General features: G+C 39.8%; 1 protein-coding gene across 1 annotated transcript in view; it reads left to right on the top strand.

The window, feature by feature from the left end:
- CACNB4 (calcium voltage-gated channel auxiliary subunit beta 4) overlaps window positions 1-12,461 on the top strand; it is a 714,982-nt gene that overhangs the window by 646,245 nt on the left and 56,276 nt on the right. The window contains exon 11 of the mRNA XM_086957190.1: window positions 225-320. Coding sequence (XP_086813316.1) covers window positions 225-320 — 96 coding nt within the window. The remainder of the gene's footprint in view (window positions 1-224; window positions 321-12,461) is intronic.

A 12,461-nucleotide genomic window follows, 5' to 3' on the forward strand; every position in this document is an offset into this window, starting at 1 on the left:
ATGCCCAACATAGTGGAAGACCATAAATTCTTGGACCCAAAAAATCAGTAAAGACATAGCACTTGTTCTGATTGCGCCATGTGCTTCTGTTCATAACAAATTAACTTAGTATGATGTAGGATTCTGAGCGGTACATTTGGTGAGTATGTAAGTTTAATTATTCTTTGAGTATAAAAAAAATCATTAATGGGTTGAAAAAATGAAAGTTTCGTTTTCTCCATCAGGTTTTGCAGCGGCTGATCAAGTCCAGAGGAAAATCGCAAAGTAAACATTTAAACGTTCAGTTGGTAGCTGCTGATAAACTTGCACAGTGCCCACCGGTAAGTTAAAGATATTTTGCATCTCATGTGTGCTTGTAGAATCATCTTACTTTGTTTGTATTGCTCGTAACAATGCTTAAAAAAATGGTCAGAAATACGCTGTTATAATATAATGCCTGACTTTGCAAAGTAGAAATCGATTTTAAAGCGGGAAAGGCAGCTTCGAGTATAACTACATTCTCGTAGTTATTGCCCACCTTTGCCTAGATTGTCTTTAGAAGGTTTCATTCTGTAATGACGTTGGGGGAGTTATACGACAGAATATTGATAAGAAAAATATTGTTATACAAAAAGTTTGTATCCACAATATTGACGTCCAGAATATCCTGAAAGTATATGTGTATATTTAGGTGAATATTGATTTACTATTCTCAACTCCACATCTACGTACCTTGAAGATATATATATAGATATATATCAGAAGAAAACATGCAGAATGCTGGCCTGCTGCCTAATCGCTGGTGGTGCTTCTAAACAGCGCTATCACAAGCACCGGAATATCCATAAAGTATTTATAAACTCCAATATGAGAATGAAAATCAGCACTCGAAGTAAAGGGCAAAAAAACGGATTATTATTTATATATATATTTGCAGGCTCATTCTCCGTCAACTTCCCCTCACTCGTGAAGGGTGCTGTTCATGCGGGGTGACGGACACCACGCTGGTCCCTCAGACCTAAGCTATATTTTGTTCAGAAAGTACACAGCACTCGCAGGGACGAGTCCAATAATCTTTATTGGGCTAACACACACACATATGTATATATATATATTCACTGAAAAAACCATAGGTTATAGACCATATATATTTAGGAATTAGCATTTACAAAACCTTGAAAATTCACTGAAAAAATCGTAGGTTATAGACCATATATAGTTAGGAATTAGCATTTACAAAACCTTATTTTACTCACACAAAACCATTGAAATTCGCATATATAGTTAGTTGCACTAACTATATATCGCGCACCCGCAATCCACTGCTGATCATGTCACATATTACATCATTCATGACATGGTCAGTGACATCACTGATGACATCACTGATGACATTTCAAATGACATCACTGATGACATCTCAAATGACATCAATGATGACATCACTGATGACATCTCAAATGACATCACTGATGACATCACTGATGACATCTCATTTGACATTACTGATCACATCACTGATGACATCATTCATGTGATAATACGATGAACCTCTTCAGACTCTAATATAACCTCAGATACACTCAGTGTAAACAGACACTCACAGACTGTCACTCATCCATGGAGTTACTCACACACCTAGCCAGTCATGCAAAGAACCAATCACACCTCCATTTCCTCAGCTATACAGTTATACACACCTTACTTATTCAAACATATACTAACACATATTTACTCTCTTATACAATCCCTGATACAAGTTTACAATGATCCATACAGCCACTCACACATTCACTGGCTCTTATGCACAGTTATTTATATATGTCAACTCTCACATGTACTGTGTTTTACATATGTACTTACTTTGACATGTAGCACTGAGATATCCATTCACTCACCAATACACTCATGCACACAGTCAACCGCCCATACAGCTGTTTTCACATGCACTTTTGAACCCATACATCTAGTGAATCAACTGCTCACACATCTATGTACAGAGTCATACACCTCCCAGCCACCCACAGACACACTCAGTCTCCCATACAAATACTTGGGCAACCAATCAATAACCCATATAGTTACTCATATAGCTACTGATCAACACATGCAGCAGTTTACAGAACAACAGACATAATGATGCACAAATTAAGACAGTTTAGTCACTAACCCATGCACTCAGTGAGACACATTTAATCACTCACTCATACAGTCAGTCATGCACCTACTAAATCCTTCATCCAGACACTTATACATCCACTCATTCTCCAATATGTAAGACATATTTTAACTTTACAGAAACATACAGTCACTGGATGTTGTCATAAGTGATGTCATCAGTGATGTCATTTGAGATGTCATCAGTGATGTCATCAGTGATGTCACTGACCATGTCATGAATGATGTAATATGTGACATGATCAGCAGTGGATTGCGGGTGCGCGATATATAGTTAGTGCAACTAACTATATATGCGAATTTCAATGGTTTTGTGTGAATAAAATAAGGTTTTGTAAATGCTAATTCCTAACTATATATGGTCTATAACCTACGATTTTTTCAGTAAATTTTCAAGGTATTGTAAATGCTAATTCCTAACTATATATGGTCTATAACCTATGGTTTTTTCAGTGAATTTCAATGGTTTTTTAATAGCAAATATCAAAAGCTGTAAAATGTATTCTTCTTTTAAAGGAAAAATATATTTTATATGTATTTAATATAATTTTTTTATGTATATACATTTTTTGAGGGAACGAATTTATCAACTATCATGCTGAAGAAGAGTGTGGGGATAAAAAACAAAGTGGAGGACTAAGAGGAAAGAACAATCAGTTCAAAAATACAATTGCTTTAAAGCATGAAGTGCTTTTCCACACATTTACATTTAAATAACCCATATTAGAACATACAAAATATCTACAGAGGAGACGGTGTACATTGAATTTTAGACTCTTCATTGGTACCTACATGTTGGTACTTACATCACCCACACAACACAACAGCTCTATTCAGAGCTACCCTACCTCAAAGCACTCTAAAATATTATTTTACTATTTCCCTTGGTTTTCCCCTTGTTACGCTTTCCGGAACACTACCCGGTGCGCGGACCGGGCGCTAACCGTGCGAAAATTTGAAAAAAAATGTTTTTTTTTACATATATGGGCCTCCTCAGCCACCCTCAGAAAACCTAGGGGATCAGGATATGTCTCCCGTGCCCCCTTATACCCATTCCCAACATTGTTTATCCTCAATCTTGTGACTAAATTCGTCCGAAACACAAGATGGCGGACTCCCGTTACGCTACCGGTGAGCTCGCGTACCGGGTAGCGCTTCCACCGCGAAAAATCGAAAAAAAATGTATTTTATTTTTTTGCCCCGTGGGGCCCTTTAATAGCCCCCACATCAATCCTAGGGGGTCAGGAGGGGTCTACCTTGCCCCTTTCATTCATTTTCCCCTTCGTTTATTTCCACCTCTTGTCTCTCGATCCTACCGAGAGACAAGATGGCGGCCGCTCCGGACTGTTTAGAATGTTGAGAGTCACCGGAGAGCCAATCCGCTGCTCCTCGCGAAGTTCCGTTACGCGTCTGGTACGCGAACCGGGGCGCTAACCGGGACGCTGTCACAGATATATATATTTTTTTGAAAGTTAATTTCTCAAAATCCACTGGAGCACATATCTTGAGAACTAGCAAAGGCACATCAGGCAAACAGTCTCTACAATTTTGCCAAGTTTCATAGAAATCCATTCAGCCGTTCGAGCTAAAAGTGAGTCCAACCGCCCTATGGAAAACTCAATGTTAAAAACACGTTTTGGGACCCCCTTTTTTCTCGGCCCCCGCTTGACGAAACCCCCCCAAACTTTCAGGGGACGCTCAGAAACAAAATGTGCCATTTTCCTGAAAATGTCAGCCAATTTCGTCCATCAACGCCAAAGTTATTCAACATAGAATTTTCAGAAATCCCTATTCAAAAAAATCCTAACTATATATATATTCACTGAAAAAACCATAGGTTATAGACCATATATAGTTAGGGATTAGCATTTAAAAAACCTTATTTTATTTGCACAAAACCATTGAAATTCCATATATAGTTAGTTGCACTAACTATATATCGCGGACCCGCAATCCACTGCTAATGATGTCACATATTACATCATTCATGACATGGTCAGTGAAATCACTGATGACATCACTGATGACATCTCAAATGACATCACTGATGACATCACTGATGACATCTCAAATGACATCACTGATGACATCACTGACATCTCATTTGACATTACTGATTACATCACTGATGATATCATTTATGTGATAATACATCTTCAGACTCTAATATAACCTTAGATACACTCAGTGTAAACAGGCACTCACAGACTGTCACACATCCATGGAGTTACTCACACACCTAGTCAGTCATGCAAAGAATCAATCACATCTCCATTTCCTCAACTATACAGTTATACACACCTTACTTATTCAAACATATAGTAACACATATTTACTCTCTTATACAATCCTTGATACAAGTTCACAATGATTCATACAGCCACTCACACATTCACTGGCTCTTATGTTCAGTTATTTATATATGTCAACTCTCACATGGAGTGTGTTTTACATATGTACTTACTTTGACATGTAGCACTGAGATATCCATTCACTCACCAATATACTCATGCACACAGTCAACTGTCCATACAGCTGTTTCTACATGCACTTTTGAACCCATACACCTAGGGAATCAACTGCTCACACATCTATGCACAGAGTTATACACCTCCCAGCCACCCACACACATACTCAGTCTCCCATACAAATACTTGGGCAACCATTCAATAACCCATATAGTTACTGATATAGCTACTGATTTAAACATGCAGCAGTTTACAGAACAACATAAATAATGATTGCCAAATTAAGACACTTTAATCACTAACCCATACACTCAGTGAGACACATTTAATCATTCTCTCATACAGTCAGTCATGCACCTACTAAATTCTTCATCCAGACACTTATACATCCACTCATTCTTCAATATGTAAGACATATTTTAACTTTACAGAAACATACAGTCACTGGGTGTTGTCATCAGTGATGTCATCAGTGATGTCATTTGAGATGTCATCAGTGATGTCATCAGTGATGTCACTGACCATGTCATGAATGATGTAATATGTGTCATCATTAGCAGTGGATTGCGGGTCCGCGATATATAGTTAGTGCAACTAACTATATATGGAATTTCAATGGTTTTGTGCAAATAAAATAAGGTTTTTTAAATGCTAATCCCTAACTATATATGGTCTATAACCTATGGTTTTTTCAGTGAATTTTCAAGGTTTTGTAAATGCAAATTCCTAACTATATATGGTCTATAACCTATGGTTTTTTCTGTGAATTTCATTGGTTTTTTAAAAGCTAATATCTATAGCTGTAAAATATATTCTTTATTAAGTGACGTATCACGTACCCCGTGAGACGCCTCATGATGCATCGCATAACCGTGACGTATCGTCTCTGCAGCGCAAACCAAACCCAAAACGTAAGCGCGCCAGAACACGCTTAAAGATATATATATATATTTTTAACCTTAATTAGACAAAATCCACACGTGCACATATCACAAACGTTCAAAAAACACAATATGTCGGACTCCCGTTACGCTGCCGGTTAGCTGCCCGGTTAACATACCAGGAAGCACCTTTACCGCGAAAAATCGCAATTTTTTTTTCTTTTGCCCCGCAGGGAACTTTAATAGCCCCCTCATCAATCCTAGGGGTTCAGGAGGGGTCTGCCTTACCCCTTTCATTCATTTACACCTTTTTTTTTTCCACCTCTTGTCTCTCGATCCTACCGAGAGACAAGATGGCGGCCGCTCTGGACTGTTTACAATGTTGACAGCCAATCAGCTACTCCTCAGGATTTTTTTTTTTTTTGGGGCCCGCGTGGTTTTATAATATCCCCCTCATCAATCATATGGGGTCAGAAGGGGTCTACCTTGCCCTCTTTCCTTCATTTCCCCCTTTGTTTTGGTCTCCTATTGTCTCTTGATCCTACCGAGAGACAAGATGGCGGCCGCTCCGGACTGTTTACAATGTTGACAGCCAATCAGCTACTCCTCAGACTCCCGTTACACTGCCGGTTAGCTTCCCGGTTAGCTGCCCGGTTAGCTGCCCGGTTCGCTTACCAAGACGCGTCTCTACGGCGAAAAAATCGTATATATTTTTTTTTTTTTTTTGGGGCCCCGCGTGGCTCTATAATATCCCCCTCATCAATCCTAGGGGGTCAGAAGGGGTCTACCTTGCCCCCTTTCCTTCATTTCCCCCTTTGTTTTGGCCTCCTCTTGTCTCTCGATCCTACCGAGAGACAAGATGGCGGCCGCTCCGGACTGTTTAGAATGTTGACAGACACCGGAGGGCCAATCAGCTTCGCATCGCAAAGTTCCGATACGCGAAAAGTTCGCTAACCGGATCGCTGCCCGGAGCGCTGTTACAGATATATATCTTGATTTAAACGTTAATTTCTCAAAATCCACTGAAGCACATATATTGAGACCTAGCAAAGGCACATCGGGCTAACAGTCCCTACAATTTTGCCAAGTTTCGTGGAAATCCATTCAGCCGTTCGGGCTAAAAGTGAGTCCAACCGCCCTATGGAAATTAACATGGGAAAAACGCGTTTTGGGACCCCCCTTTTTTCTCGGCCCCCCCTTGACGAACCCCCCCAAAATTTCCAGGAACTACTCAGAAACAAAATGTGCCATTTTCCTGAAAATTTCAGCCGATTCCGTCCACAAACGCCAAAGTTATTAGACATAGAATTTTCAGAAATCCCATAGGGAAAAAATCCTAACTATATATACCTACTGGCGACCGCCAGTAGGTAATATATATATATATAACATTTCTATGGCAAAATGAAACCCCTCATTTTGTTCCTTTGCAAATTAAATGTTTTAAGTGTTAACACTTTATTCCAATCAAGATGACTTCAGGTGTGCCATACTTTTGTCATAAGTAAGACTGTTAGCGCTCTAGTTGTTCTTTAGAACACTCTGGGACATTCTGTCACTGGGCTATAGTTGGGCTACATCTGGCTGATATTTGGGCTACATTTGTTTTTTTTTGTCTCTGGTGGCCATCTGTGGGCTACATTGGGCTACATTGGGCTACATTTGGGCTCTAACATATATATAGCCCAATGTAGCCCAATATATATTTTTCAAAGTTAATTTTCGTAAAAACCACTGGAGCATATATCTTGAGACATAGCAAAGGCACATCGGGCTACCAGTCCCTACAATTTTGCCAAGTTTTGTGGAAATCCATTCAGCCGTTCGAGCTAAAAGTGAGTCCAACCGCCCTATGGAAAACTCAATGTTAAAAACACGTTTTGGGACCCCCCTTTTTTCTCGGCCCCCGCTTGACGAAACCCCCCCAAACTTTCAGGGGACGCTCAGAAACAAAATGTGCCATTTTCCTGAAAATGTCAGCCAATTCCGTCCATCAACTCCAAAGTTATTCAACATAGAATTTTCAGAAATTCCTATTCAAAAAAATCCTAACTATATATACCTACTGGCGACCGCCAGTAGGTAATATATATATATATATATATATATATATATATATATATATATATATATATATATATTACATTACATATATATTACCTACTAGCGATAGCCAGTAGGTATATATAGTTAGGACCTAGCTGCCATAGGAAATCTGCAACATTCTATTGGGAATACCTTTGGCACCGGTTGAGGAATTTGCGTGTAATTTTCCAAAATTTAGGCCAGCTCCACTCTGCTCCTTCCCTTGCAGTTTTGGGGGGATTCGTCATGCTGGGGCCGAGAAAAAGGGGGGTCCCAAAACGTGTTTTCCCCCATGTTAATTTCCATAGGACGATTAGACACGGCTACAGCCCGAACGGCTGAACGGAATTACACCAAACTTGGCAAAATTGTAGGGACTGGTACGCAGAAGTGCCTTTTCTATATTTGGTGAAAATTGCTTCAGTGGTTTTTACGAAAATTAACTTCAAAAACACATATATATCTATATGCGCGCTTCGAGCGCTTACAGGTACGCGTACCGGGGAGCGCACCCGCGCGACACGGAAGTGCGCGAGCGGAAAGCTGATTGGCTCTCGGGTGTCTGTGAACATTGCAAACGGTCCAGAGAGTCCGCCATTTGTGTCTCGGTAGAACCGAGACACAAGAGGTGAAAAATAAAAGGGGAAAACTATAAAAGGGGGCAGGGTAGAGACCCCCTGACCCCTATCAGGGGGGCCTAGGAGGACCCCGAAGGTCAAAAAAACAATTTTTTGGGGGAAAATTTTGCGGAGTACGCGCTGGTGCGATGTCATGTACACGTACCCTGAGCGTACCACAGAGAAAACCAAAAATATATATATTTGTGGGCCTGGGGGGTCCTTGTGGGACCTCCTGAGCAGGCCTAGGGGGTCAGGGTGCTTCTACCCTGCCCCCTTTGAGTGTTTTGCACATTTGTTTCACTGCTTTCTTGTGCCTTGGTTCTACCGAGGCACAAGATGGCTGCCAACAGTTCCTGGTTTGGAGTGTTGACAGACAGTGGCAGCCAATCAGCATGCCTTTCGCAGGAAAGCAGCATGCTCATTGGCTGTCAACAATTCTAACCAGGAAGTGATGGCATTCATCTTGTGCTAGGTAGACCGAGGCACAAAAGAAGCAGAAAAAGAAACGTGTAGAATGCAAAAAGGGGGCAGGGTAGAAACAACCTGATCCCCTAGGGCTGCTCAGGTGGTCCCACAAGGAAATTAACATATTTAAACGTTATCCGCTAATAGAATTAGCATTTAAAAAACCTTGCGAATTCACTTAAAAAACCATAGGTTTCAGGCCTTATATAGTTAGGAATTAGGATTAAAAAAACCTTGCAAATTCACTGAAAAAACCATAGGTTTCAGGCCTTATATAGTTAGGAATTAGCATTTAAAAAACCTTTGAAATTCACTGAAAAAACCATAGGTTTCAGGCCTTATATAGTTAGGAATTCGCTTTTAAAAAACCTTTGAAATTCACTCAAAAAAGTTTTAGGGGTGTTATAGTTAGCTGGACATTTCACTCATTCAAAACCATTGAAATTGCTCCTATATAGTTAGTTGTACTAACTATATTTTGCACACTCGCAATGCGCTGCTGATGATCTCACATATTAGATCATTGATGACATGGTCAGTGACATCACTGATGACATCTCAAATGACATCACTGATGACATCACTGATGACATCATCCATGTGACAATCACATACACCTTTTCATACACAAGCAAAATCTTTCATCACTCTTTGTAAAATACAGAGTATCATATTTGAATCCATTGTCACAGCAATACAAGTATCTAAAAACCCACTCAGTGATTCATAGATGTATACACACATCTAATCACTTACCTGTAGATTCACTCATACATACTGTCAATGAACAATAGAACACCATCAAAAATACTTATACACCTATATCGACATTAAACAACAGCACACATCCTATTCACATATGAAGTCATCCTACTCACTTATGCACACAATGTATCATACCTACATATTTACTTAACTACACACTTATACAAACACCACTTCATCTATTCATTTAGATAGTAAGTCATACTTAGTCAATTATAAAATCATTATTACAAGTATATAGTTATCCATACAGTCACTCACACAATCATTGAGTCTTATGTATACTTATTTATATACAACAACTGAAACATACACTGCCTTTTATTTTTCTAGTTTGTTGGACATGTACCATTGAGAAATATATTTGCTCATCACCACACCCATAAAGAGATTCACTCACCCAAACTGTTAGAACATGTAAATTTAACTTCATATATCTACTGAATCAACTATTCACACATCTTTGGACAGTCACACACCCCCCACCGAACCACACACACTTTCACTCTCCCATACAAATACTCAGTTATCTAATAAATAATCTAGACATTCACATAGCTAGAAACCAACTGTAGAACCAGTTTTGCACAACAACTGACAAAGTGATACAGATATTCACACAGTTTAGTCCCTATCCACTATATTTAGTGAGACACTATAAATTGGTCAAGTAAACAGTCAATTACACTGCTACTAAATCCTCCAGCCAAATATTTATTTATATATATCCACTCATTGTTCAATGCAAATCGCTATATATATATATATAATGCATATTTAAATAACGAAGCACACCACATTCACTGGATGATGTCATCAGTGATGTCACTGACCATATCATGAATGATCTAATATGTGACATCATCAGCAGTGCATTCCGGGTGCGTGAAATATAGTTCGTACAACTAACTAAATAGGAGCAATTTCAATGGTTTTGTATGAGTGAAATGTACAGGGATGCTATATTTAGGCTCAGGTTTCACTCATACAAAATCCCTGAAATTCAGCAGTTATAGTTACCTGAGCTAACTATAACTCATGCTCCTTCATTGCACTGCTTATGACCTCACATATTACATCACTCATGACATGTTGAGTGACATTACTGATTACATCGCAAATGACATCACTCATGACATCACTCATGACTACATCCACAGAATCACTGACGTATCCACTCACACCCCTATAGAACCTGTCATGCACCCACTCCTACACAGCCATTCACAAACACATTCACATACCCATTCTAGTACTTACCTATTCATAGATCTACACACACATTCACTCACCCATATAGCCACTCATACACCCATTAACTCACTAATGCAGCCACTGACATATCCATTCATATACTCCTTCTGCCACTCACACACTGTGAGTCACCCCTAGAGCTACTCACACACCTCACATACCTACCTACTCACTCACCCATACAATCACTCACCCATACAGTTACAAACACACCTACCTACTCATACATATACTAACATGTACTCCCTCACCTATACAGTCACTGACACAAGCACACAATCACCCATACAGCCACTCTCATATTCACTCACTCACTCATACAGTCACTCATATACCCATCACGCATCTATGCTGCCTTTCACATACCCAGTTACTTACCCATATACCACTGACACATGCACTCACTCACCCACAAAGTCATACACACACTCGCTCACCCATACAGCCCCTCACACACATTCTCACTAAACCATACAGCCACTTACTCACCCGCTACAGGCAGTCACACACCCTCTCACCCACCCACACAGACACTGAGACACCCATAGAGGTACTCAGACAACCAATCACTCAACCATACAGAAACTCATGTACCCACTCTCACACCCATTCAACCACTTAGACAGCAACTGACAGACAGATACTGACATTCACACAATCAGTCACTAACCCATACATTCAATGAGAGACCTAATCCCTCACTTATACCATTAGTCATGCTCCCACTGAATCATCCAATAAGACACTCATACACCCACTGATTCACCAATACACCTTGGTTTATATTTAGAACACTCGTAAACTTTGTTTTGAATACTCAGTCACTAGATGATGTCATCAGTGATGTCATTTGAGATGTTTTAAATGATGTCACTTACCATGTCATGAGGGCTGTAATATGTGAGATCATAAGCAGTGCATTGCGGGGGTGCAATTTATTGTTAGTTCAGCTAACTATAACTGCTGAATTTTATTGGTTTTGTACGAGTGAAACCTGAGCCTAACTATGACGTCCCTGTAACCTTTGGTTTTTACAGTGAATTTCAAGGTTTTTTATATTCCATTTCCTAACAATAATGTCCTCTCCCCTTTGGTCTTTTCAGTGAATATAAATATATAGAAACAACACTGGATGATGTCATCGGTGATGTCATTTGAGATGTCATCAGTGATGTTATGAGTAATGTTACTGGCCATGTCATTAGTGATCTAATATGTGAGGTCATAAGCAGTGCATTGTGGGGGACTAAATTTTAGTTAGATCAAGTAACTATAACTGATGAATATTACTGGTTTTGTGTGAGTGAAATCTGAGCCTAACTATACAGTTCATGTAACCTTTGGTCTTTTTCTGTGAATTTCTAAAGTTTTATAATATTCTATTTCCTAACTATAACGTCCCTGTAACCTTTGATTATTTCAGTAAATTTCTACTTTTTTTTTAACATGAAGTAAGATGTCCATCACAATGCACAGTGGGGGGGTTGAACACAGGGTCTGGCCCGGCATTTTGCTGCCTCCACCCAAGCTTGATGCTCACCCTCCGCGCCATTCAATGTCCAAGTCCATGACCCTGCTCCCTCATTACAGCCATTTGTGGCCAATTGTTCTGCCACTGCCATCCTGCCGGCCCTAAACAGTTAGCTTGCTGCCACATCCACCCCCTCACTACCCTCTGTTGTCCGAGTCCATACATGAGCCCCCTCCCTCCTGCGCTCCATGGTTTGATGTGCTGCCACTGCCCTCCATTCAGCTTGATGTCCCTG

Source organism: Lissotriton vulgaris, chromosome 2_1 (genome assembly GCF_964263255.1).
Source record: "Lissotriton vulgaris chromosome 2_1, aLisVul1.2, whole genome shotgun sequence".
Lineage (NCBI taxonomy): Eukaryota > Metazoa > Chordata > Amphibia > Caudata > Salamandridae > Lissotriton > Lissotriton vulgaris.